The sequence below is a fragment of the Bos javanicus genome, chromosome 22 (genome assembly GCF_032452875.1).
Source record: "Bos javanicus breed banteng chromosome 22, ARS-OSU_banteng_1.0, whole genome shotgun sequence".
Taxonomy (NCBI): domain Eukaryota; kingdom Metazoa; phylum Chordata; class Mammalia; order Artiodactyla; family Bovidae; genus Bos; species Bos javanicus.
This window is the reverse complement of record NC_083889.1, coordinates 50,568,858-50,589,342: the sequence shown is the minus strand read 5'-3', so window position 1 is coordinate 50,589,342 and position 20,485 is coordinate 50,568,858. Positions and strand designations below refer to the sequence as shown.

Below are 20,485 nucleotides of genomic sequence, written 5' to 3'. Positions count from 1 at the left end.
CTGAAGCGTATCACCTGGGCCAGGAGGAGACAGACTGGTTTGATAAGCCCCGGGATGCCCGCTCTGACCGGTTCAGGCACCATGGGGGCCACGCAGTCTCCTCCTCCTCCCAGAAGCGAGGCCCTGCCAGGCACGGCTACCACGACTACGATGAGCCCCCCGAGGAGGGCCTGTGGCCACACGATGAGGGTGGCCCCGGCCGCCACGCCTCAGCCAAGGAACACCGACACCACGGTGACCACGGGCGGCACTCGGGCCGCCACGCCGGCGAGGAGCCGAGCCGACGGGCTGCCAAACCACACGTTCGGGACGTGGGTCGCCATGAGGCCCGGCCTCACCCGCAGCCCAGCCCTGCCCCGGCCGTGCAGAAGAAAGGTCAGCCTGGGTACCCCAGCTCCGCCGAATACTCACAGCCATCCCGTGCCCCATCAGCATACCATCACTCTTCTGAGAGCAAGAAGAGCTCCCGACAGGCCCACCCTGGGCCCGCGGCGCTGCAGCCAAAGCTAGAATCCCAACCGCAGCCTCAAGGCCGGCAGGCAGCCCCAGGGCCACAGCCGTCCCAGCCGCCGCCATCCAGGCAGATGCCCTCGGCAACAGCGTCGCGCCAGCCGCAGACACAGCCGCAGCCACAGCAAGGTCTTGGGCTGCAGCCTCCGCAGCAGGCCCCATCGCAGGCACGGCTGCAGCAGCAGGGCCAGCCAGCTGCCCGGGGTCCGGCCTCTGCTGCCAGCCAGTCAGCAGGGAAGCCTCAGGCAGGCCCCCCGACAGCCACAGGCCCCCAGCCGTCAGGACCAGTAAGTAGGGCTCCGGCACATGGATCCCCTGCAGGGTGGATGCTGGGACCGCAGCTTGGATGGGCCCTGGGTTCCAGGCTGGGCAGAGTGGATGGACAGTAGCTCAGCTGTGTTCTGTGTTTTGCAGCCACGGGCAGAGCAGGCGAACAGCTCTAAAGGGACAGCCAAAGCGCCCCAGCAGGGGAGGCCTCCTCAGGCCCAGCCACCACCAGGACCTGGCCCTGCAGGTGAGCCTGCCTTTGGGCACCCTTGGCTATCACCCAGAGTACCTGGGCTGCCCTCTTCCTATGCTGACTGGGACCCTGAGCTTCCCCACACTGCGTGCTGTCACTGGTTCCTGAGAAGTGCCCAGTGCAGCACTGCAGGCGTCCCCAGCAGAAACGAGCCCGGGGTTAGAATTAGCCAATGGGTCACCAGCACGGGGGACTTAGGGCCCAGGCAGCTCCGAATGGAGAGCCTGGAAGGGGCTGGTGAGCACAGTGCCACGACCTAGCTCCTTATTTTCCTTCCTCCCTCCTCCCTTTCTTTTCCTGCCTTTCCCTTCCTTGCTCCTTCTTTATCGTCCTCAACTTCTTTCTTTTTTCTGCTTCTTCACACCTCTTTTCTTCCTGTTCTTACCTTCCTCTCTTGATTTCTCTGTCATCCTCCTCACCTTTCATTGCACAGGGCACCTGTGTTGCCATTACTTGCCTGCTCAGACTCTGAAGAGTCGGTCCAGGCACGGCTCATGATGGTGGCTTCTTTCCCCCTAGGCGTGAAGGCTGGAGCCAAGCCTGGAGGGACCCCAGGGGCTCCTGCCGGCCAGCCAGGTGCCGAAGGGGAGAGCGTGCTCTCCAAGATCCTCCCCGGTGGGGCCGCGGAGCAGGCCGGCAAGCTGACGGAAGGTAAGCAATGCCTACGGCCGGGTCCGTGGTGGGCGGTGCTCACGGGCCCTACCGTGGCAGAGTTTGGGTCTGGGGAATGGTTCCGGGCTGGGCCACCCGGGCACGGGCCAGCCCAAGGGTGCACCTGCTGCTGCCTAGTTATTCTGAAGGCAGTCCCTGCTCCTCAGGCCAAGCTTGGCTTTGCACCAAATGGCCTTGACTAGGAGGAAGCCTTGCCCACTTTCCTGACACCTCTCTCCTTTCTCCTGTGTCACAGCTGTGTCTGCTTTTGGTAAAAAATTCTCCTCCTTCTGGTGACCATGCCCTCAGGGTGAGTATGAGCCTCCTGTACCCACCTTCCCCTGGGAAAGGCCTGAGGCACTGGACTTTGGGGAGGTCTTCTGGGAGGAGCATGGTCTTCAGTGATGCGGAAGCATTCACTGAAGCATTCACTTCAGGAGCGGGTGATGTGGTCAGAGCTGCAGTGAGTGTAGGAGGAGGAAAGGGAGGAGGGGCCCTCTGCACAGAGGGCCCAACGTGGGGCCTATACAGTAGAGATCCCCAGCTAAGGGAAGCCAGGGCCAGCTTCCCTTTGTCCTTTTCCAGCATCCCAGCCCCTGACAGGGTTCTGAGAGCTACGCGTTGACATTAGGTTGTAGGGGGTGCCACAGGGGTGCAGCTCGTCCCAGCCCTCCCTTGTGTATACTCCACAGGCTCTTGAAGAAATGAAGGGAAATGATACCATTGCTGTGGAAAAATCTCTGGAGCCAGAGGCCTGGGCGCAGCTCTGGACTCTGCGTATAACAGTGAGTATCAGGACCAGGCTGGGCTGGGCGGAGGAGGAGGTGAAGGGCCCAGGCCTCCGACCCAGCTTCTGCAAGTGTGAACTAGGAGGGGCCTACGGGAGCTTCCTTCAGCTGGGACAGGCCCAGCAGCTACCTGGAGGCAGAAACAACTGAGCTGGCTGAGATGACTCAGGTAGTAACCTCAGGAAAGGGCCGGGCAACCAACTGTGCCCCACAACTGGGGCTCCATACACTGGGCGCTGATTCCAGAGCCCCATCTCTGAGGCCTAGTGCTGGTCACTTTGTTCCAGATGTTCAGATGAAGCTGGAGTCCCCAAACCCTGTAGAGTTAGCAGTCCTCAGTGTGACATCAAAATAAAATTGACCTCACAGTTGCAAGAGGGACATGAAGAATGAGCGGAGAGGTGGATGGGAAAGGGACAGAGAGTCAGGGGAGGACACCCAGATGGGAGTCTCAGCTCCAGACCAGGTCAGCCCAGGAAGAGAGCAGAAGGGCCTCAGGACGGGGGCCCTGGCTCTTGCTGGGCTGTGGTGATCAAAGCAGGATCAGAAGCCTGGACCTAGAGCCTTCTCTGGCCCTGGCCTTGCCTCTGGGCAGGCAAGAGGAAGTGGTACCTCCTGCAGGATGGTGGGTAGGGTAGGTTGGCTGTCTGCGTTGCTCTGTGCGAAACCAGGGACTACCTCCTCGAATTCCATAGCCTTAGGGTCCTCTTCCTACCCCTCCTTTGCCACTTCTGCTGCTAAGAGTACAGAGGTATGGGTGCTTCTCATGGTGGGCAGTCATGTGGGTGGCAGGGCCAGGTGCTCAACAGTCAAATCACAAGGGAGCCCTGGGACCAGCCAGGGCCTTTGCCCAGGCCTGGCCTGCTTGTAGGAAGGAGTGAGATCGAAAGGTCACCTGTCTCTGGAGGACCAGTGGGGAGACTGGAAAGGTCCAGTTCCCATCCATTTATTCATTTATTCAGTAAGTGTTTGTCAGGTACAAGTAGGTGCTGGGCCCTGTTCTGAAGAGTGCTGAGGATCCAGCAGAGAACAGGACTGGGTCCCTGCCCTCTGAAGCTGGCAGCCTGTTAAGAGGAGCAGAGAAGAAATAAGTTAAAAAAAAATGAGAAGGTAATTTCTGGGGTATCCCTGGAGATCCAGTGGTTAAGATTCTGCACTTCCAATGCAGGGGGTGCATGTTCGATCCCTGGTCAAGGAACTAAGATCCCACATGCCACAGAGCATGGCCAAAAATGTTAAATAAAATGAAATTGAGTCCTTAAGTAAAAAGAAAATATTTTTTAAAATGAGAAGCATATGAATCTATAAAAAAAGTCTTAAAAAAAAAAGGAATTTCTGAAGGTTTTAAGTGTTCTAAAGGCAGTTATGGCTCAGAGGGGTCTACTCTAGAGAAGGTGGTTAGTAACAGGTAAGGCTCAAGCAGGGAGAAGAGGCTGCTGTGGAATGTGCCCAGGTGAGGGAACGGCACCTGCAGAGCCTCCAATGAGACAGACAGACTTCAGGGACAGACAGAAGGCCAGTATAGTCAGAGCCATAGAGGAGGGGAGAGTGTCCAAGGGTGTAGTCGGAAGAGCCAGCTGGGCTGGGCTTTGCAGGCCAAAGTGGAGAGCCCAGAATTTGTTCCAAGGAGACTAGTCACAGCGCAGCACTCCAGTGTTCATCCCGCCTTCACCCCCAGGGCAGCGGACTCCCTGTTGCCTTCCTGCTCCACCACATGTTTTCTCTGAGTTGCCCTGGAACAGAGGTGAAATGGCAATTTGTGTTGAAGGGAGGGGAGGTAGGGGCAGCTCGGGACCAGGCCCATGGCAGGATCTGCTTCGGGTGTAGGGCCGGGGCTGTGTCACTGGGGAGCAAAAGGAGCCACTGGCATGGCTTCGTCCCACGTTCTGCCCCGTGACGTGCATGGGCCACTGAAGCCACTGACTGTGGACTTCAAGGAGTCTCCTCAAGGTCTGGCATCCAGCTGATGGACCAAGCGGTCAGCGCTGCTGTGAGTGTCCGTCTCCTGGTGCCTTGTGTGGAGATTTCAGAAGTGGGCTGGGAGAGGCTCGTCATTTTAAACAAAATCACATCTCCCTCATTCTTTTTTTAAAAAAATTTTTAAAAATAAGTTTATTTGTTTCAAGGTTTACAAATAACACAGGTGCACCTTGTATTTAAAATTGCCATTATAGATGAGAACATGCATACAGAGTCATTTTTGTTTGAGTAATATTTTTAATGTAATAGATTTTAAGATGTGGTGAGGGAGGAATCTGACAGAGATGAATGTGCCAAGCAAAACCACAACTGTGTATCCTTTAAAGCACATCATGGCTCTAAGTACCATGTTGTTAAGGATTCTAATGAGGTGCCATAGACTGTACATCAAATCAGTATTATTTTTCAGTATTATTGTTTTCAGAGCCACATTTTGTTGCTTATTTGCTAGTATTAATCAGTCAAAGGGCACCATTCTTTTTTTTTTTTTTTTGGAAACCAAAGCTGTCTCAGAAATGGCCGATTTAACTTTATAGTAACAAAATAGCACAACCCAGACTCTCTCAATACAGATAAATTCACACAGACTGGAGATTATGTATAATAGATATATATGAAGCAACTTGTGTTAAAGAAATGTCCCTTCCTGGCCAACATGATTCTTCTTTCTTCCTGACCTTCTCTTTATGACCTCAAACCTGCCCCAGCACCCATCTCCTCCACCTCAGTGGGGCTGGGATCCCGTGGGTGCGGAGTAGCCAGGCCATCAGCCTGTGGCTGACAGCTGGAAGGAGGGCGGGCGAGAGGCAGCTGTCCACGGTGCTTGACCAAAATTTTCTCTTTCCTTTTTCCTTCTCTCCTTCCTCCTTTTCTCCTCCAAGCATCTACAATCTGACAAACCTTCGGCCCAAAGACTCACACGAGGTGGGACGTGGCTGTCGGGCCTCAGTTGAGGACAGGATGTTTTCTAACAGCAGCTGCCGGGGTGAAGCCTGTGCTGGTCACGTGGGACCACTGGACCCGGGTACCCGTGACTGTCTTCCCAGAGACCCTGCTCTCCTCCGGGCGCCACCGTCAAGGCGCAGCCATCGGTGGGAGGGAGGAACGCCCTCTGGAGACCTTGCCACACGGCAGTCTTGCTGCTCTTCCCATAGCTGCCCTCCGCGGCCCGGCCGGCCCGGCCTCCAATGCGTTATACACAGAGTTGGGGCGCACGCTGCCTGTTTTTGACGGATGCTGCCCTCCCTCTACCATGCCAGAAGTTTTTCCACAGCCTTGGAGAGGGGCTTTGACCGAGGGCTGGGGGCCCCAGGCTCCGTTTCCTTCACATTCCAGCTGGCCCAGATCCTTCCGTGGCCACAGGGCCCTGCCCCACCTCATCTTGCCCTCTGGGTGACACCGGAGCAGGTGTCCACGTGGCTAGCGTGGGATTGGGAGAACTTTACAAACGTTAGGACCTAACACTGTCTCATCGCTGAAATCAGAGGCCATAGCACCGAAAAGCAGCGTGGGCGCCGGCTGAGGCTTCTCCCAGCCTTTGGGTGGCCGCGTGCTAGCACGCCCGCCGCTATCTTCAAAGCCATTCCCCCCAATCATCATGAGCATCCCAGCGCCCCTCCATTGTCTCGACCAGCCGGCTCCTCGTTCGTACACCTGGGGATTTCTTTTGATTTCGAGAACAGCCTTAATCATTTCAGTTTGATTTAAGTGTATACCTCATAAACATTGTTCTTTCGTTTCTCCTCCCACCCCTCCTTTCTCTCTTCCCTCTCTCGGCTCACCTCCTTGCCTCTCCCCTCCACCACCACCTTGTGACTGATGGTTTGGTTTCCTCTTTGCTCTGCCCCTGCTCAGCACAGGGAGAATGTTGACTAAGAAGCAATAGTGGGCAGCAGGCCACCAAGAGCACAAGCCCAGGGCAGGGTCTAGGGAGGCCCCTCAGCCCGCCTCTGTTTACCGTGGAACTCCAGTCCTTCTTAAGCCATCACCAGTGGACGTGCTCAAAGCAGAGGGGCCAGGGCTTCTGCCAGCCGAGCGAGGGAAGGGCCCAGAGTCCTGTGCTGGGGTGGGTGGCGCCGTCCAATCCACCCCAGTGGACTGGGCGGGGCTCCTCCCTGAGGCCCTTCCGTCTGGGGCCTCCCTTCATCTTGGGCACAGCCGCAAGTCTCATCTCTAACGTTCTATGCAATGAAATATAAACCCTCAAAGACAACTGTTAATATTTATTAAATTCCATGTTACGTATAAGGAGTTAATTGCGAAGATGCAATTGAGAAACTGGATAGATCAGCTCATATCCGACCCCTCACTCCCCTCCCCCTCCCCCACTCCCACCGTGTGTGTGAAGTTCTCAGTCTGTGGCATGTTCGACCTGTGGCAGGACTCGCTGCTGCCAAGCAAGTCACCGCCGGTCCCACAGCGGAGCATGCACAGCTCGCAGCCTCTTTGCACGATCTCATCCATTTTAAATGCTCGACCCTCTTGCTTGGAGTTCTTTTTGTCTCAGACCCCCTCCTTCAGGAGTGCTTCTAGCTGACTTCTGCACGAGCTAGTGAGGACAGCCGGAATTGCTGCCCAAGCATGCCAGGCCGCTGGCCCGGCAGTACAAGGCCCCACACACCCTGCGTGTTTCTCTGACCAAGACGTCTCTGGGGAGACACACGGTGGGAGCCCACACAGGATGTGTGCACGTGAACATTTGGAAGATTGGCTGTGGGATTTCCATCTGTAAGTTGCCCCCCGCCCTTACCCTGGCCCTGAGCCAGAGACATCTGGCTGCCCCTTCCCAGTGGGGCAGTGTTTGAGGGCAGAGCTGGGCTGCCTCTGCAGCCAGAGACAGAAGCCAAGAGTGGGGCCTGCCTGTGTCCTAGGACCCCAGCTCCTGACCGTGCCTGATCTGTGCCCCTCCTCTGGCTTGTAAGCTCCAAGGTCTGTGAGCCAGGAGATCTAGGCCGGGACTGGAGGCCAGAGGATGCTCAGGAAGGGCTGGACCTTTGCATTTGTGGCACGGACAGCTGACAGAGTCACTTTGCATCAGAGTGGGTGTTCCTATAGACAGTGGCTTCAAGCGGAGTTTTTTGGGAAGAATCTCAATAACAAGACTTCCAGAAGGTTCTGTGGTGACACTCTCTGCGTCTGTCCCCAGGACCTAAACACCCCACCAGCCCCCATCTCTGGAGCCTCAGCGTCCCACTGTTCATGACTGAGCCAAGCGTGCAGCAGGCACCTGACCCCTCCAGGCCTGGCCTTCCTCCAGAGTTTGCTCCATGCATTTCTCAGGGGTCCGCATTTCTCCTTTCCAAAAAGGTCTACAAGCCCTTTCAGAGAGGGATCCTGGCCCACCTCTGGCAGCTGTGGATGAGATAGGAGGCTATTACCCGCTTTGTTGGGCCCAGGCCCTGCCCTTCTGGATTTGGGCTTCACCCATCCAACGGGACACCTGCCTCATTGCAGAGAGCAGGCCTGGGCTATGTGAGCCCATCTGTGCAAGGGCTGAGGGAGGCCATCATCTGGCCCCTCTGATCACCCAGGGCCAGGTTTTTGTGAGCTGTGCCTAGTGGCTGGATACGTATGTGAGGGACTAATGCAGTGAGCCTCCCCGAAGAAGGCCAAGGGACGGGTCCAGAAGCGGGGAACAGGCAAGGAGATGACAGCAGGCCAGCCCCCATCAAGGCTAGTTTCAGGCTCTCACACATTGACTTTTCAGCAAATCTTTCTGGTCAAGCTCTCTGAGTTGGACATTTCTGACATCTGCCACTCCCTACCCCTGCAACATATCCACAGGACACATCTGTACCATCACCCCCTTGTGAAGGTGGCTGGAGCAGGCCTCTGGGCCACAGGTGTGCTGGCCCTCATGTAGATACAGCTGTGACTCCAGGGACCAGAGGCTGAGGGACGAGTGTTCGATGCCTTGGGTGCTGGGGAGCACCAAGCACATCTCCACACAGGCAAGGGGATGTCTCTGGGAAGCAGTCCAGGCCTTCTCTATACCCTCCCCTGCCCCAGTGTCATGAGTAAGGGCACTGCCTCCTCTGTCTACTTCAGGGCCCAATGCATTCACAGCGACAACCCCTGCCCCACCATCGCTTAGTCCTTGGGAAGAGACTGTGGTCTCAGGGCCCATGGTGAGAGGCAGCAGTGGCAGCAACTATGTCCTGTCTTCTGGAGCCTGTGGGGAGTTTTCCAGGCCGATCCTTTGCCATGGCAACAAGGCCCTGGCCTGTTGGCCCCTCCCTTGCCCTCGTGACCCCTCCCCGCACTCTGTAAATACTTGTCGTCATGGACTCCGACAGCGTCAAAGGGACAGGCCTGACCAACTGAAGCGCCTCAGAGACATCACCTCTGTCTCCCTGGGTACCAGCAGCCCTGGTGCCATGTGCACTGGGGGGCGCGGGAGAGCCATGGGAGTCGTGAGGTTATTGTGTGTGTGCGCATGTGAACAAGCGTGTGAGCGTATGTGTGTGTGTGTCTGCCTCACTCGGCCTCTGGGACCCAATAAGCCCGTCCTCTCTCAGAGCAGCGCCCTGGAGAGTGGTGGCCGCCCCACGCCTTTCCTCTGCTAGCTTCTATGTCTTGTTTTGGGTCCCCCCACACACTCCTTCCCTGCCTCCCTTCTTTCCTCTCTTCCCTTCTTTCCTTCTCTCCTTCTTTCTTTGAGGGGGGAAGAGTGCTGTACAAAGTCAAACAAACAAGTTTACAGTTGTAAGTGCAATGACCCGAGTCCTTCACGTGACCTTGTGAACCGTGTGCCGTCCTCCGTGCTCTGTGAGAACTCGTGGTACTTCAGTGTCCCTCCCCCTGTATTGTGACAAGGTAATTCTGTGGTATCAGAATAAAAGGACTTGATATAAACAACCTACAGACTGTCTCTGGGATGGTTTCTGAAATGGGCAGGCGCAGGCAGAGGAACAAATCCCCCAACTGTGACAGCCCCGTGTTTTCACGGTTAAAGGGAAAGAATGAGAAGGCAAAGTTGCGCAAGTACCGGCAAGGCCAGGGCAGAGCTCACAGCAATCTGGCCAAAGACAGTGGGTCCCTCCACAAAGGCAAAGTTTAATGCTTGAACCTGGAGAGAGCAGTTAGTTCACTGGGCAGACTTGTTAATTTTTTTAAGTTTTTTAAATTGGGGTTTAATTACTTTATAGTGTTGTGTTAGTTTCTGCTATACAACAAGGTGAATCAGCTATAAGTATACATATATCCCCTCCCTCCCACCTACCCCCCCTCAAGGGCAGACTGTTGAGGGTACCTCCACAGTCTGCGAGTGTCTGGGGTGCACACTTTTCTGGGGCCTGATTCCTGGGGACGCAAGTGAGCAGGTGCTGCCCCCTGGTGCCACCAACAAGCCCTACACCTGTCTGCCTTGGCTGTGTCCACTCCAACACCCAAACTCTTGGGGGTTACTAGATCTTAGTCCTTCCCCAGACTAGGAAAGCCTTCTTATCAAAGTAACCCTGAGTTTCTAGAAATGTTTAAAAACACAGATACGTAAAAAATAAAAAATAAAAAAAAATAAAAACACAGATACGTGAAAAGAGTGTCAGCCTCACCTCTGGCCTTCCTCAAAGTTAGTATCTTGATGCATGTCTTTCCTTGATGCATGTTTTTCCTTCCTGTGTTTTTCATTTTAAACAGAGCCAGAAGATACAGAAGTTCCTGTTTTCTAGCCTTCTGTTTATTTCTACACGTTCATTCCAGATACCTAGATGTTCATCCTCCAGTGCCCAGCCTCCAGAGAGCTGCACCATGAGTTTACAGCCAGGCTGCTGAAAGTGCCCTCAAAGACAGGTGCTATGTTCCCAGTTTTCCTGTTGTAAACAATGCTGTAGCGAACATCCTCATTTCCAACTTTCCACTCAGATGGGTGGCTGGGGCCACTCTTTCTGCTCCCAGTTCTGGCCTTAACAGGCCTGCACGTACGGATGCATGGGGTCACGCAGAGTCGGACACAACTGAAGCGACTCAGCAGCAGCAGCAGCAGCAGAAAATGGAAACTGTTTTTACCCGACTAGTCTGATGCGGAAGGGGAAGCTGCAGGCCAGTCAAGTGGGATGTGAGTCACAGGCAAGGCAGGGCACAGGGACCCAGGGTCTTGAGGGAGCCAGGGTCCTTGGCTCCAGCCAAGCTCAGGAGACATCCATTGCTTCTGGCTTGACAACTGGCCAGCCTCTCCTGCCATGGTAACCTGCCCTGTCCAGTGCCAGTGTCCTGAGGGAGCCTTTCTGCCCAGGTTTCTCATTCCACAGGAAGGACTCTGTTTCTGGGTGGAGCCTGTACCCACCAGGCCCTCTGCACCCAAGAACTTGGGCTGAGGCCTGGGAAGGCAGACAGAGGCTCATGCGCTCATCCACATGCCACGGAGCAGGGTGGGGGAGGGCTGGAGGGGCAGATAGCTTCTGGGGCAGGCTTGGTGTCCGATAAGACCTGGCAACACCCTGTGTGAACTTTGTACCCGCCCTTCTTTGCCATAAGGCCAGAGCTCTGCATTCTACCAGGAGCACACCTCCGCCCTTCTCTTCGGCCAGAGAACCCCCTGCAGAGCAGCGTCTGGTGAATGCAAGCCTAGCAATAGACCAGGAGGACCCGACAGCCAGCCTCCGGGCTGCGGGAGACCCCAGCTGGGGCTGACTTTGGCTTGCATCCTGCCTCTTATGCTCTGCCCCTCACCTCTCGGGGGACTCGACTTTACCCTCGCTGGGCTCAGAACCTCCCACTCCGCCCCCGACTCCCGCGTCTTCGAAGAGTCCTCAGTCTATGGTGTGGCCTCAACCCCTCTTCTCGTGGGCCCTGTAGTTACTCGCACACTTCGCCCCTCCCTAAACACCAGCGCCTTTATTCCGTCCCTTCCCAGTAATAGGCGAGGACTTGGCCCACAGAGCTCGCCTCTCATCAGCCTAACCCGCCCCGAGAAGGTGCCTTCTTTCCGGGAGATCCCTGCTCTTCCCCTGCAGGACTCCAGCGACCGCAGCCCCTACTTGTTCCTTACAGGCCCCGCCTCTTTACCATCGAGGTCCCGCCCCCACTGGCTAACCGTCCTCGCCCATTCGTCGAAAATCCCGCCCCTCTCACTTCACTGCAAGCCCGTGGCGAAGGCGGGCTGGGCCTCTCCGGTCTCCGCCCCCGGAGCCTCACTTCCGGGCGCCAGCAGGCCCCGCCTCGCCCTGGCGGCCCAGAGCCACCATGGAGCGGCAGGTGAGGGATCGGCCCGCGGTTCCCGTGGTCTTTGAAGCCCGGGCCGGGCCTGACCCTGCTGTGTCCCCTGCGCAGGTGCTGCTGAGCGAGCCCGAAGAGGCGGCGGCGCTGTACCGGGGCCTTAGCCGCCAGCCCGCGCTGAGCGCCGCCTGCCTGGGCCCGGAGGTCACCACGCAGTACGGGGGTCGCTACAGGACGGTGCACACTGGTGTGTGTTTGGAGGGGATTCGGGGAGAGGAGGGGGACGTGGAGGGCTCGCTGCCTGACGGTGCACACGGGTGTGTGGAAGAAGGCCGTTCTTGAAAAGTGGGTGTGAAAGGGTGCCTCCCCAAGAGGCCCGTGCACACAGGTGTATGGGGTGGGGGTGGGGCTACCTGGAGTATTATGAGCTGGTGCCCATGAGTGCAGAGCGTGGGCCTTGTAAGGGTTGCCCCCATCGTCCTATCCCACACCCACCCTCAAGGTTCCAGGGTGGATGCTAGGAGCAGTAATGGTTTCTCTCCTGAGATGTTGTCAGCTTAGGCTCTGGAGCCCTAGACTTGAGCTGGGTTTGGGTGTTACCCATCCTGCCCCCAGAATATCTGGAGACAGATTGAGGGAGGTGGGGGCTGGGGAGGGGAGCCCGTGCCAGGACTGGTCAAGTTGAGCAGTCTCATGCCTCTCCTCGCAGAATGGACCCAGAGGGACTTGGAACGCATGGAGAACATCCGATTCTGCCGCCAGTACCTGGTGTTCCATGATGGGGACTCAGTGGTGTTTGCAGGGCCTGCGGGCAACAGTGTGGAGACCCGGGGGGAGTAAGTTTGAGGGAGGAAGCTCGTGCGCAAGGCCCCAGCCATCAGCAGGCCTTTTCTGAATGCCTACCATGGGCCATGGTGTGGGTATGACCCAGAAGGGAAGCCTGGAGTCAGGTTCCTGCTCCTTGGGAGCTCAGACAGCCTCTAGTGACATGGTCATAAGTGCTGGAGGCCTGCTCCAAACTTGGGATGGGACTAGAGGCCCTGCCCCAGGAAGCGGAGGCAGGCAGCTGCTGGGAAAGGACTAGAGGGCTGCAAGGGTGGGTGTGGGCTGGAGCCTGAAGAATCTTGTGTAAGAGGTTGACCAGTAAGGGGACCGGATGGGCTGTCACTGGGTGGGAGGTCGTCCTGACCCGCTATCCTGTGTCGTCCTCAGGCTGCTAAGCAGAGAATCTCCTTCAGGCACCATGAAAGCCGTGCTGCGCAAGGCTGGAAGCACTGGGGAGGAGAAGCAGTTTTTGGAGGTGAGTCTGCACAGGACCAGGTGGTGGGCAGCTGGGGGCTCTGTCCCACCGATGAGACTCTGTTTGAGGACAGGCAGCCTGACTACCAGATGTCCTCAGGTCTGGGAGAAGAACCGGAAGCTCAAGAGCTTCAACCTGTCAGCGCTGGAGAAACATGGGCCGGTTTACGAGGATGGTGAGGCAGCCGGCTGGTGAGCAGTCAGGGCGGCCAGGAGGGGCAGCTGTAGCCCCGGGCTCCCCCTGATCGGCCTTCCTTACACCCAGACTGCTTTGGCTGCCTGTCCTGGTCACACTCGGAGACACACTTACTATACGTGGCAGAGAAGAAGCGCCCCAAGGCTGAGTCCTTCTTTCAGACCAAAGCCTTGGACATCAGTGGCAGCGATGATGAGATGGCCAGGCCGAAGAAGCCAGACCAGGCCATTAAGGTGCTCATGACCATGGCCAGTTGGTGAAGGCTCCCCCGGGCAGCCCTCGAGCTCAGTACGCTGTCTGCCCACACTGTGCCTACCAGAACTGGGGAGGCACTGGCTTCCAGGTGGCAGGGCAGGCTCCCACAAGACAGGCTGGGCATTGAGTGTCTTGTGTTCTCAGGGGGACCAGTTTTTGTTTTACGAAGACTGGGGAGAAAACATGGTTTCCAAAGGCAGTCCTGTACTCTGTGTGCTGGATATCGAGAGTGGCAACATCTCTGTGCTTGAGGGGGTCCCTGAGAGTGTGTCCCCTGGCCAGGTTAGTGCTGACTTGGCCTGCATCACTCCTGGAATCTGGGGGCCCTGCCTGAGTGACTGCCCCTTGTTCACACCTGCCCCGTGGTCTTGTTTACAGGCCTTCTGGGCCCCTGGAGACACAGGTGTGGTGTTTGCAGGCTGGTGGCATGAGCCCTTCCGGTTGGGCATCCGCTTCTGCACCAATCGGAGGTGAGGACAGTCAAAGGGATGGGGCAGGGCGCCTTGCAGCTCAGACTGGCCTTGAAGCTGAGTGTCTCTCTGGTGGTTCCAGGTCAGCCCTGTACTACGTGGACCTCACTGGGGGGAACTGCGGTACGTGCTAGCACCTGCCCGTGCTTTACTGACACACACTGGGCCCGGGCAGCCTGCACGATGCTCACATTTCTGTCTGGTCCAGAGCTCCTCTCGGATGACTCTCTGGCTGTCACTTCTCCCCGGCTGAGCCCAGACCAGTGTCGCATCGTCTACCTGCAGTTCCCATCTCTGGTCCCCCATCAGCAGTGTGGCCAGTTGTGCCTGGTGAGCTGGGGGGAGGCAGGGGTGGGGGGAGGTCAACAGGAGGAGGGGATGGTGGATAAGAGCTGAAGAGTCAGTTTCGACTCCCCACGAGCCCCTCAGTGGACCTCGTGTCCTGGGTGCAGTGATGGTGTGAGCTCCACCCGGCCTTCTCTCCAGGCAGGGCCTAGAGGCTGAGAGTGCTATCCTCGGAGGCTCTGTACAGTCAAGACTCACCACTTGGAGAGCATTCTCTGTCTACAGGAATGCTTCTCATCTGCACGCGGCTGGGCTCTGCAAGGGGCTGGGAGATAGTGGGCTCTGGGCCCCTCGTGAAAGTCAGAGGCCTCTCCAGACTTCTGGTCCAGGTCACCAGAAAGGAGATACATTGGGCTCCTCTCAGGTCCTCCCCTTCCTGCCCTTAGGGCGCTGCCAGTCCCCTGGTGGGCCTAACCACCCTGTTGTCTTGCAGTATGACTGGTATACCAGGGTCACGGTGGTGGTGGTGGATGTCGTGCCTCGGCAACTGGGAGGTAAGGGGTGTATGGCGGGGCGGCTGCTTGGAGCCTGCAGCTCTGTTCTCTAGCCATCTGTTCCCCTTGCTCAGGGCCAGCCCCCTCAGCTCTTCTGTCCTGAGTTCCTTCTGAAGTCTTCCCTTCTGCCAGACCACCCCAGGTTCAGCTGCCGCAGCAGGTGGGGCCATCACCATCAGGCATGGTTCTGACAGAAGGAAGTTACTTGGACCAGAGCTGAGACGGTTTCATTCAGGCTGCAGCCCAAAGGACTACCTTTCTTGTCCTTCCAGTGGCTGATTAAAGCCCCTGCTCCTTCACGGGCTCTCGGAAAGTACACTAGGTTGGCAGGTCCTACCCCCAAGGGTGAACCCCCACCCCAGCGTTTGTCCAGTCCAAGCCCTCTGGGAGGGTGGCTCTTGGCTGATAAGCTCCAGTCACAGTCTCAGGTGCTCACAGCTCTGCTTGGGATCCCAGGCTATCCCAAGGATGTGAGGGGTGAGTCTCCTGCCTTCTTGGGCCACCTGGTCCGTTCCAGGACACAGGGACAAGGGATGCTCTCCTTTTCCTCTCTTTGGGCTAGAGGGATGCAGCTGGTATGAATTCTGGCCCTGCCCCGTATTAGCTGGGTGTTACTGGGCAGTATCCTGACCCCCTGAGCTTCCATTCCTTTATGTGAAGGGGAAGTGGTTGTCCCTGCTCTTTGTGAGACTGTAGTGAGGGTTAAATGAGTGATGATACTAGAGGGTAGGATTTATTTAGGCTCCTGGGCCAGGCAGTCAGCTAAGTATGGTAACGGACAGACAGGTGTTACCTTGGTTACAGCATCTGCTCCTACGAGGGGCCCAATAAGAGCAGCTCACAGGAATGCCAGTGCCTACTGTTTCTCTCAGGAGCTCTTAATCTCCCCCTCTCCTGGGCCCTCAGAGGCCTCTGCCCTTCAGCCCACACTTCAGGCAGCTCCTCATCACCTCGGGTACCCATGTGTGGGGCCCCAGGTGAATTCCCCAGCAACCCAGCCTTCCTTATAGTCTTGCTGCTCCCCACCCCCAACCCCCTCCACTCTTGGACATGGCCCCCAGCTCTTTGCCTTTGCAGAGAACTTCTCTGGGATCTACTGCAGCCTGCTCCCTCTGGGATGCTGGTCGGCTGACAGCCAGAGAGTGGTTTTTGACACAGCTCAGCGCAGCCGGCAGGTAAGGGGCTGTATTGAGAGGCAGCCCTTGACCAATCCCCAGGAGCTGCGGGCCTGGGACATCTAGGGGACATAGGGGTGCCATGGGAGTGGACCCCTGAACACCACCATATGGGGAGTTGATGGAGGTGGGACAGTGGTTTCTCCTCAGGGTTGAGCAGGGACACCACAGTATGCCAGCCTCCTTTGGGGTGTGATATCATTGGGTCCTCAGGGTAGCTAGAAGGAGCTCAGAGGCATTCCCTCTCCTGCCCAGGGTCACTCAGCACGTGATGGAACTGGGATTTGAACCCAGGTCCCCAGGCCACACCTACTGTTCGGAGTAGCTGTCGCCATAGTCACTCACGGATCTGGCCTGGCCCCAGGGTTCCCAGGAAGGTAGAGAGGAGGTGGGGGCAAGACCCGAAGGGCCCTTGGATGTGGTGCCACACATGGCCTCCCCTCTGCTTTAGGACCTGTTTGCTGTGGACACCCAGATGGGCACTGTGACCCCTCTGACGGCTGGTGAGCAGGGCCAGGGAGGGGCCAGCCAGGCCGGGGGAGGGACCGGAGCTCAAGCACACAGGGCTGCAGCAGCGCTCGCGTCCACTCTGCACCACTGACTGTCCCGCAGCCTCAACTGACAGCTTTGAAGACCCTACCTCTGCAGGACCCTCCGCCAGCCAACAGACTGCCTCCCCGCCTCTGCCTGCTCCCCCCGCCCCGTGTCCCGGCACTGCTCAGCACAGCCCCCACATGGCTCCTCAAACCCACACAAGTCTCTCTGGCCAGGATCGGCCAGAATCACCCTCCCCACTCTTCAAACCTCAGGCAGAGGCACCTCTGCTTCTCTAGGGCTCAGGAGAAGACCTCTTGGCTCCTTCATCTTCCTTTTACCCAGGCCTGATGATCCTGCCCCTAAAATGTTTTTTGAGTCCTCCACCTGCCCAGGCTGTACTCACCCCTCCACAAAGCTACCAAAGCGTTATTCCCAAACTGCGTTTCATCGTACAGTCCCCGGCTTAGGAATCTTACTCTCCTTGGACCCCACTGCCTAGAATCAGCACCGCACCCCCGGCCCCAGCCTCCTGGGCCCAGCTGCCACCCTGCAGAGTGCATTCGTCAAGGGGTGGGTGGATGTACCATGGGGTCTGGTGTGTCTCCATATCTGGCAGTACCAGGGCACAGCCACTGGATGGGTGGGCTGAGAAGGAGGCTCTCCCGGAGCTGTGTGCAGTTGGCTGTCATTGGCTGTGACATCTCTCTGTGGGCATCCCTTTGCTGTTCAGGGAGGAAGGGGCAAGTGGCTTTAAAGCTGCCACTCTGGGGGTTCTGGCTCTGCAGTTGTGGGGTGGGGGGTATGGAAGTAGTGGTGGCCTCTGCCTTCTCCAGGGGGGTCAGGTGGAAGCTGGAAGCTGCTCACAATTGACCGGGACCTCATGGTGGCCCAGTTCTCCACGCCCAACCTTCCTCCGTGCCTGGTGAGTGTTGGTGGGCCACAGACCAGGAGGCAGGGATTCTGTGCAGGTGGAGTTCCCAGGTCAAGGAACTGACCCAAGTCTTGACTGGCTGGTCAGTTCATGAGTAGCCAGGATGCAGACTCAGCTCAGGATAGTCCACGAGATCTGGCACCATGGGGAGGAATGGCTGAGCTGAAGTTTGCTCCGTACAGAACAGGGTGCCTGGGAAAGTGCTCAGTCCTCTGGCGTAAAATAGCCTAGAGGCTGAGGAGGGAGGGGTACCTCTGTGTGGTTGGGTGAGTGCCCGTGTATATAACAGCTTACGACAGGAGTCCACGCCGTGCCCTCTGGAGGTGGGCAGACAGCCTAGTAGAGCGAGGGCTGTCCATGCTCACAGTGGTAGGAAGGCTGGGAGGCAGCCAGGCCACCTGTGACCCACTCTTTTCCCTTGGCAGAAAGTCGGGTTCCTGCCTCCTGCGGGGATGGAGCAAGAGGTGGTTTGGGTGTCCCTAGAGGAGGCCGAGCCCATTCCTGACATCTCCTGGAGCATCCGGGTACTACAGCCACCCCCAGAGCAAGAGCATGCGCAGTATGGTGAGCTGGGCAGGGGCAGAGGGACACCTTCTCCAGGTTCCCCAAGCACACAGCATCGGTGGTCACCTTTCCCGTTTTCCTGTCTCACATTTTGGAGGGGAGGGTTTTGAGATTGTCTCTTAAGAGCTGTTCTGCTCCTCTTGTGGATGATCATGGGGAGTAGTGTCCAGGCATCTAAGCACCTGCTCTGGGCATCATCGGGCCGTGTCATCTGTGGTGGGATAGTGGAGCCCAAAGAAACCAGGCGTACGCGAGGCCTCTGTGACCATACCTCCTCCAGAATGCTGTCCCTGCAGAGAACGGGACTCCCCAACCAGGGTAGAAGGAGCATGAATGAGCCCCCTGGGGTCCATGCATCACAGTGTGGGCTACCTTGGCCCAGCCTCCTGTGTCAGAGGTCAGCCCCAGACCTGCAGCTACAGCAGAGGCTTTAGCTGGCAGAGCCCTAGGCCGTAGCCCTGGGTCTGCTGACTACTGCTTCTCCCCTGCAGTTGGTCTTGACTTTGAAGCGATCCTTATCCAGCCCAGCAACCCTCCAGATAAGACCCAGGTGCCCATGGTGGTCATGCCCCACGGTAGGCAACTAACCTAACAGCCCCTGCCCTTCCTCTCCACCCCTCCTTAGCTGGCTATTTCACCCTCTGTCTGTTCCCTATCTGCAGGGGGACCCCATTCATCCTTTGTCACTTCCTGGATGCTACTCCCAGCCATGCTTTGCAAGATGGGCTTTGCAGCTCTACTAGGTGAGGGGGCAGGGCCCTGCAGCTCTGGTAGGGCCGTGGGGTGGTCATGGGGTGGGCCTGGTTGGTGCAAGTGTTGTGGGTACTGCCCTCATCTCCAGGCCTCTCTGCAGCCCTGAACTGGTAATCACTATCAGAAACTGCCCTGACCCAGCCTCAGGCACCATGGACTAACTTGGAACTCCCATGAAAGGGCATGTGGCCACTGGGCCATCTCCAACCTCTTGGCCCCTTCCCCTGGCATCTGATGCAGCTAGCCCCAAGGCCTACTTCACATAGAGGTGAAAGGGTATCCAGGGCTCCAGGAATGTCACTTGACCACCCTGTCTGGTCCCTCCTTGGCTTCCAGTGAACTATCGTGGCTCCACGGGCTTTGGCCAGGACAGCATCCTCTCCCTCCCCGGCAATGTGGGCAGCCAGGATGTGAAGGATGTCCAGGTAGCAGGGACTGGGGCTTCTGGACAGGCTGGGACGGTGGGACAGCGGGGGTGTGGCTCCATTCAGCTGGGCAGGCTACTGGCTGCAGCATGATCTGCCCCACCCTGTAGTTTGCAGTCGAGCAGGTGCTCCAGGAGGAACACTTTGACGCAGGCCGAGTGGCCCTGTTGGGTGGTTCCCATGGTGGCTTCCTGTCCTGCCACCTGATTGGTCAGTATCCCGAGACCTACGGCGCCTGCGTGGTGCGGAACCCTGTGATCAACATTGCCTCCATGATGGGCTCCACGGACATCCCTGACTGGTGGGTGTGCCCACAGGCCCCCTGCCCTTTTCCCCTCCCCTCCATATCTTCATGGAGCTCCCAAGGGCCCCAGCGCTCCCGGACCTGCATTAGCATGGTGTCTTGTAGGTGTGTGGTGGAGGCTGGCTACCTCTACAGCAGCGATTGCCTGCCAGACCCCAACGTGTGGTCTGAGATGCTGAACAAGTCACCTATCAAGTACACCCCTCAGGTATGGAGCCCTCCTCGCCTCCCCACCAGCAGTGCACCACCAGTCTGTCCAGGGCCCTGGGCCCTGCTCACCACTGCTCCCCACATACTTAGGTGAAGACACCAGTGTTACTGATGCTTGGCCAGGAGGACCGGCGTGTGCCCTTCAAGCAGGGCATGGAGTATTACCGTGCCCTCAAGGCCCGGAACGTGCCTGTTCGGTGAGTGCATGCAGCAAGACAGCCCTCGCAGCTGGTAGGCTGGTGAGCAGCAAAAGCACCTCGATCCTCACACACTGCTGCTCAATCCCCCAGGCTCCTGCTCTATCCCAAGAGCACCCACTCACTCTCAGAGGTGGAGGTGGAATCCGACAGCTTCATGAATGCTGTGATCTGGATGTGTACGCACTTGGGCCACTGAAGCCCTGCCCCTCGGCACGAGCTGGGTGGCATATGCCACACTGGGCTCTCTGGCAGAGCGGCGAGAGGCTTCCTGGTCTCTGGACTTCAGTGGACGGGTGAGCCGAGGAACATGGGCTGCGTACTCATAATAAATAAAGACACAGAGTCTGGTTCCTGCTGGTACTTTGTACCAAGCCACCGCTAACCCCAGCCCCACCCTTGGGGTTCAGAGACTATAGGCCCCTGGGTATGGTAGCCATTAGGTTGGCATCTACCTCCAGGGTGAGAGGTAGGGGACAGTGAGAGTCTCAGTTATCACCTGTCCTGGCCAAGTAGTTCTCCACCAGGCTAGCTCCCTCAGCTGCAGCCCCTTGTGTTAGAAACTGCCCTACACCACTTTGTCCTCCCTGCCATTGATTTAGGGGACTAGTGAGGCCCTGCCCTTCCATAGCACCCACAGGTTAAGGCAGTCCTAGGGCAGATCACCCCGCCTAAGATGTACTGGGCTTGAGTCACACAGGCCCTGCTGCGGAGTTGCCAATTCAT

General features: G+C 57.5%; 2 protein-coding genes across 2 annotated transcripts in view; both read left to right on the top strand.

The window, feature by feature from the left end:
* Positions 1–9,310, top strand: part of BSN (bassoon presynaptic cytomatrix protein) — a 78,867-nt gene extending 69,557 nt beyond the window's left edge. The window contains exons 7-12 of the mRNA XM_061396870.1: positions 7–797; positions 925–1,024; positions 1,550–1,681; positions 1,938–1,991; positions 2,374–2,466; positions 5,331–9,310. Of these exons, the coding sequence (XP_061252854.1) occupies positions 7–797; positions 925–1,024; positions 1,550–1,681; positions 1,938–1,978 (1,064 nt within the window). The 3' untranslated portion in view covers positions 1,979–1,991; positions 2,374–2,466; positions 5,331–9,310. The remainder of the gene's footprint in view (positions 1–6; positions 798–924; positions 1,025–1,549; positions 1,682–1,937; positions 1,992–2,373; positions 2,467–5,330) is intronic.
* Positions 9,311–11,562: 2,252 nt separating this feature from the next.
* On the top strand, positions 11,563–20,104 carry APEH (acylaminoacyl-peptide hydrolase). The gene is made up of 22 exons (XM_061396892.1): positions 11,563–11,643; positions 11,719–11,851; positions 12,314–12,440; positions 12,817–12,904; positions 13,004–13,079; positions 13,169–13,332; positions 13,499–13,636; positions 13,733–13,824; positions 13,907–13,947; positions 14,033–14,154; positions 14,603–14,663; positions 15,741–15,838; positions 16,290–16,341; positions 17,209–17,297; positions 17,732–17,870; positions 18,362–18,445; positions 18,533–18,613; positions 18,960–19,048; positions 19,159–19,349; positions 19,458–19,560; positions 19,653–19,759; positions 19,853–20,104. The coding sequence occupies exons 1-22, from the start codon at positions 11,632–11,634 to the stop codon at positions 19,956–19,958; spliced, it is 2,193 nt and encodes a 730-aa protein (XP_061252876.1). The 5' UTR covers positions 11,563–11,631; the 3' UTR covers positions 19,959–20,104.
* Positions 20,105–20,485: the final 381 nt, after the last annotated feature.

What these genes read in the sequence shown, in the direction of transcription:
- APEH (XM_061396892.1), top strand. An exon ending in CGCTTCTGCACCAATCGGAG is followed by an intron (nt 13,825 to 13,906) that starts GTGAGGACAGTC and finishes TGGTGGTTCCAG; the next exon opens with GTCAGCCCTGTACTACGTGG. An exon ending in CTATCAAGTACACCCCTCAG is followed by an intron (nt 19,561 to 19,652) that starts GTATGGAGCCCT and finishes CCACATACTTAG; the next exon opens with GTGAAGACACCAGTGTTACT.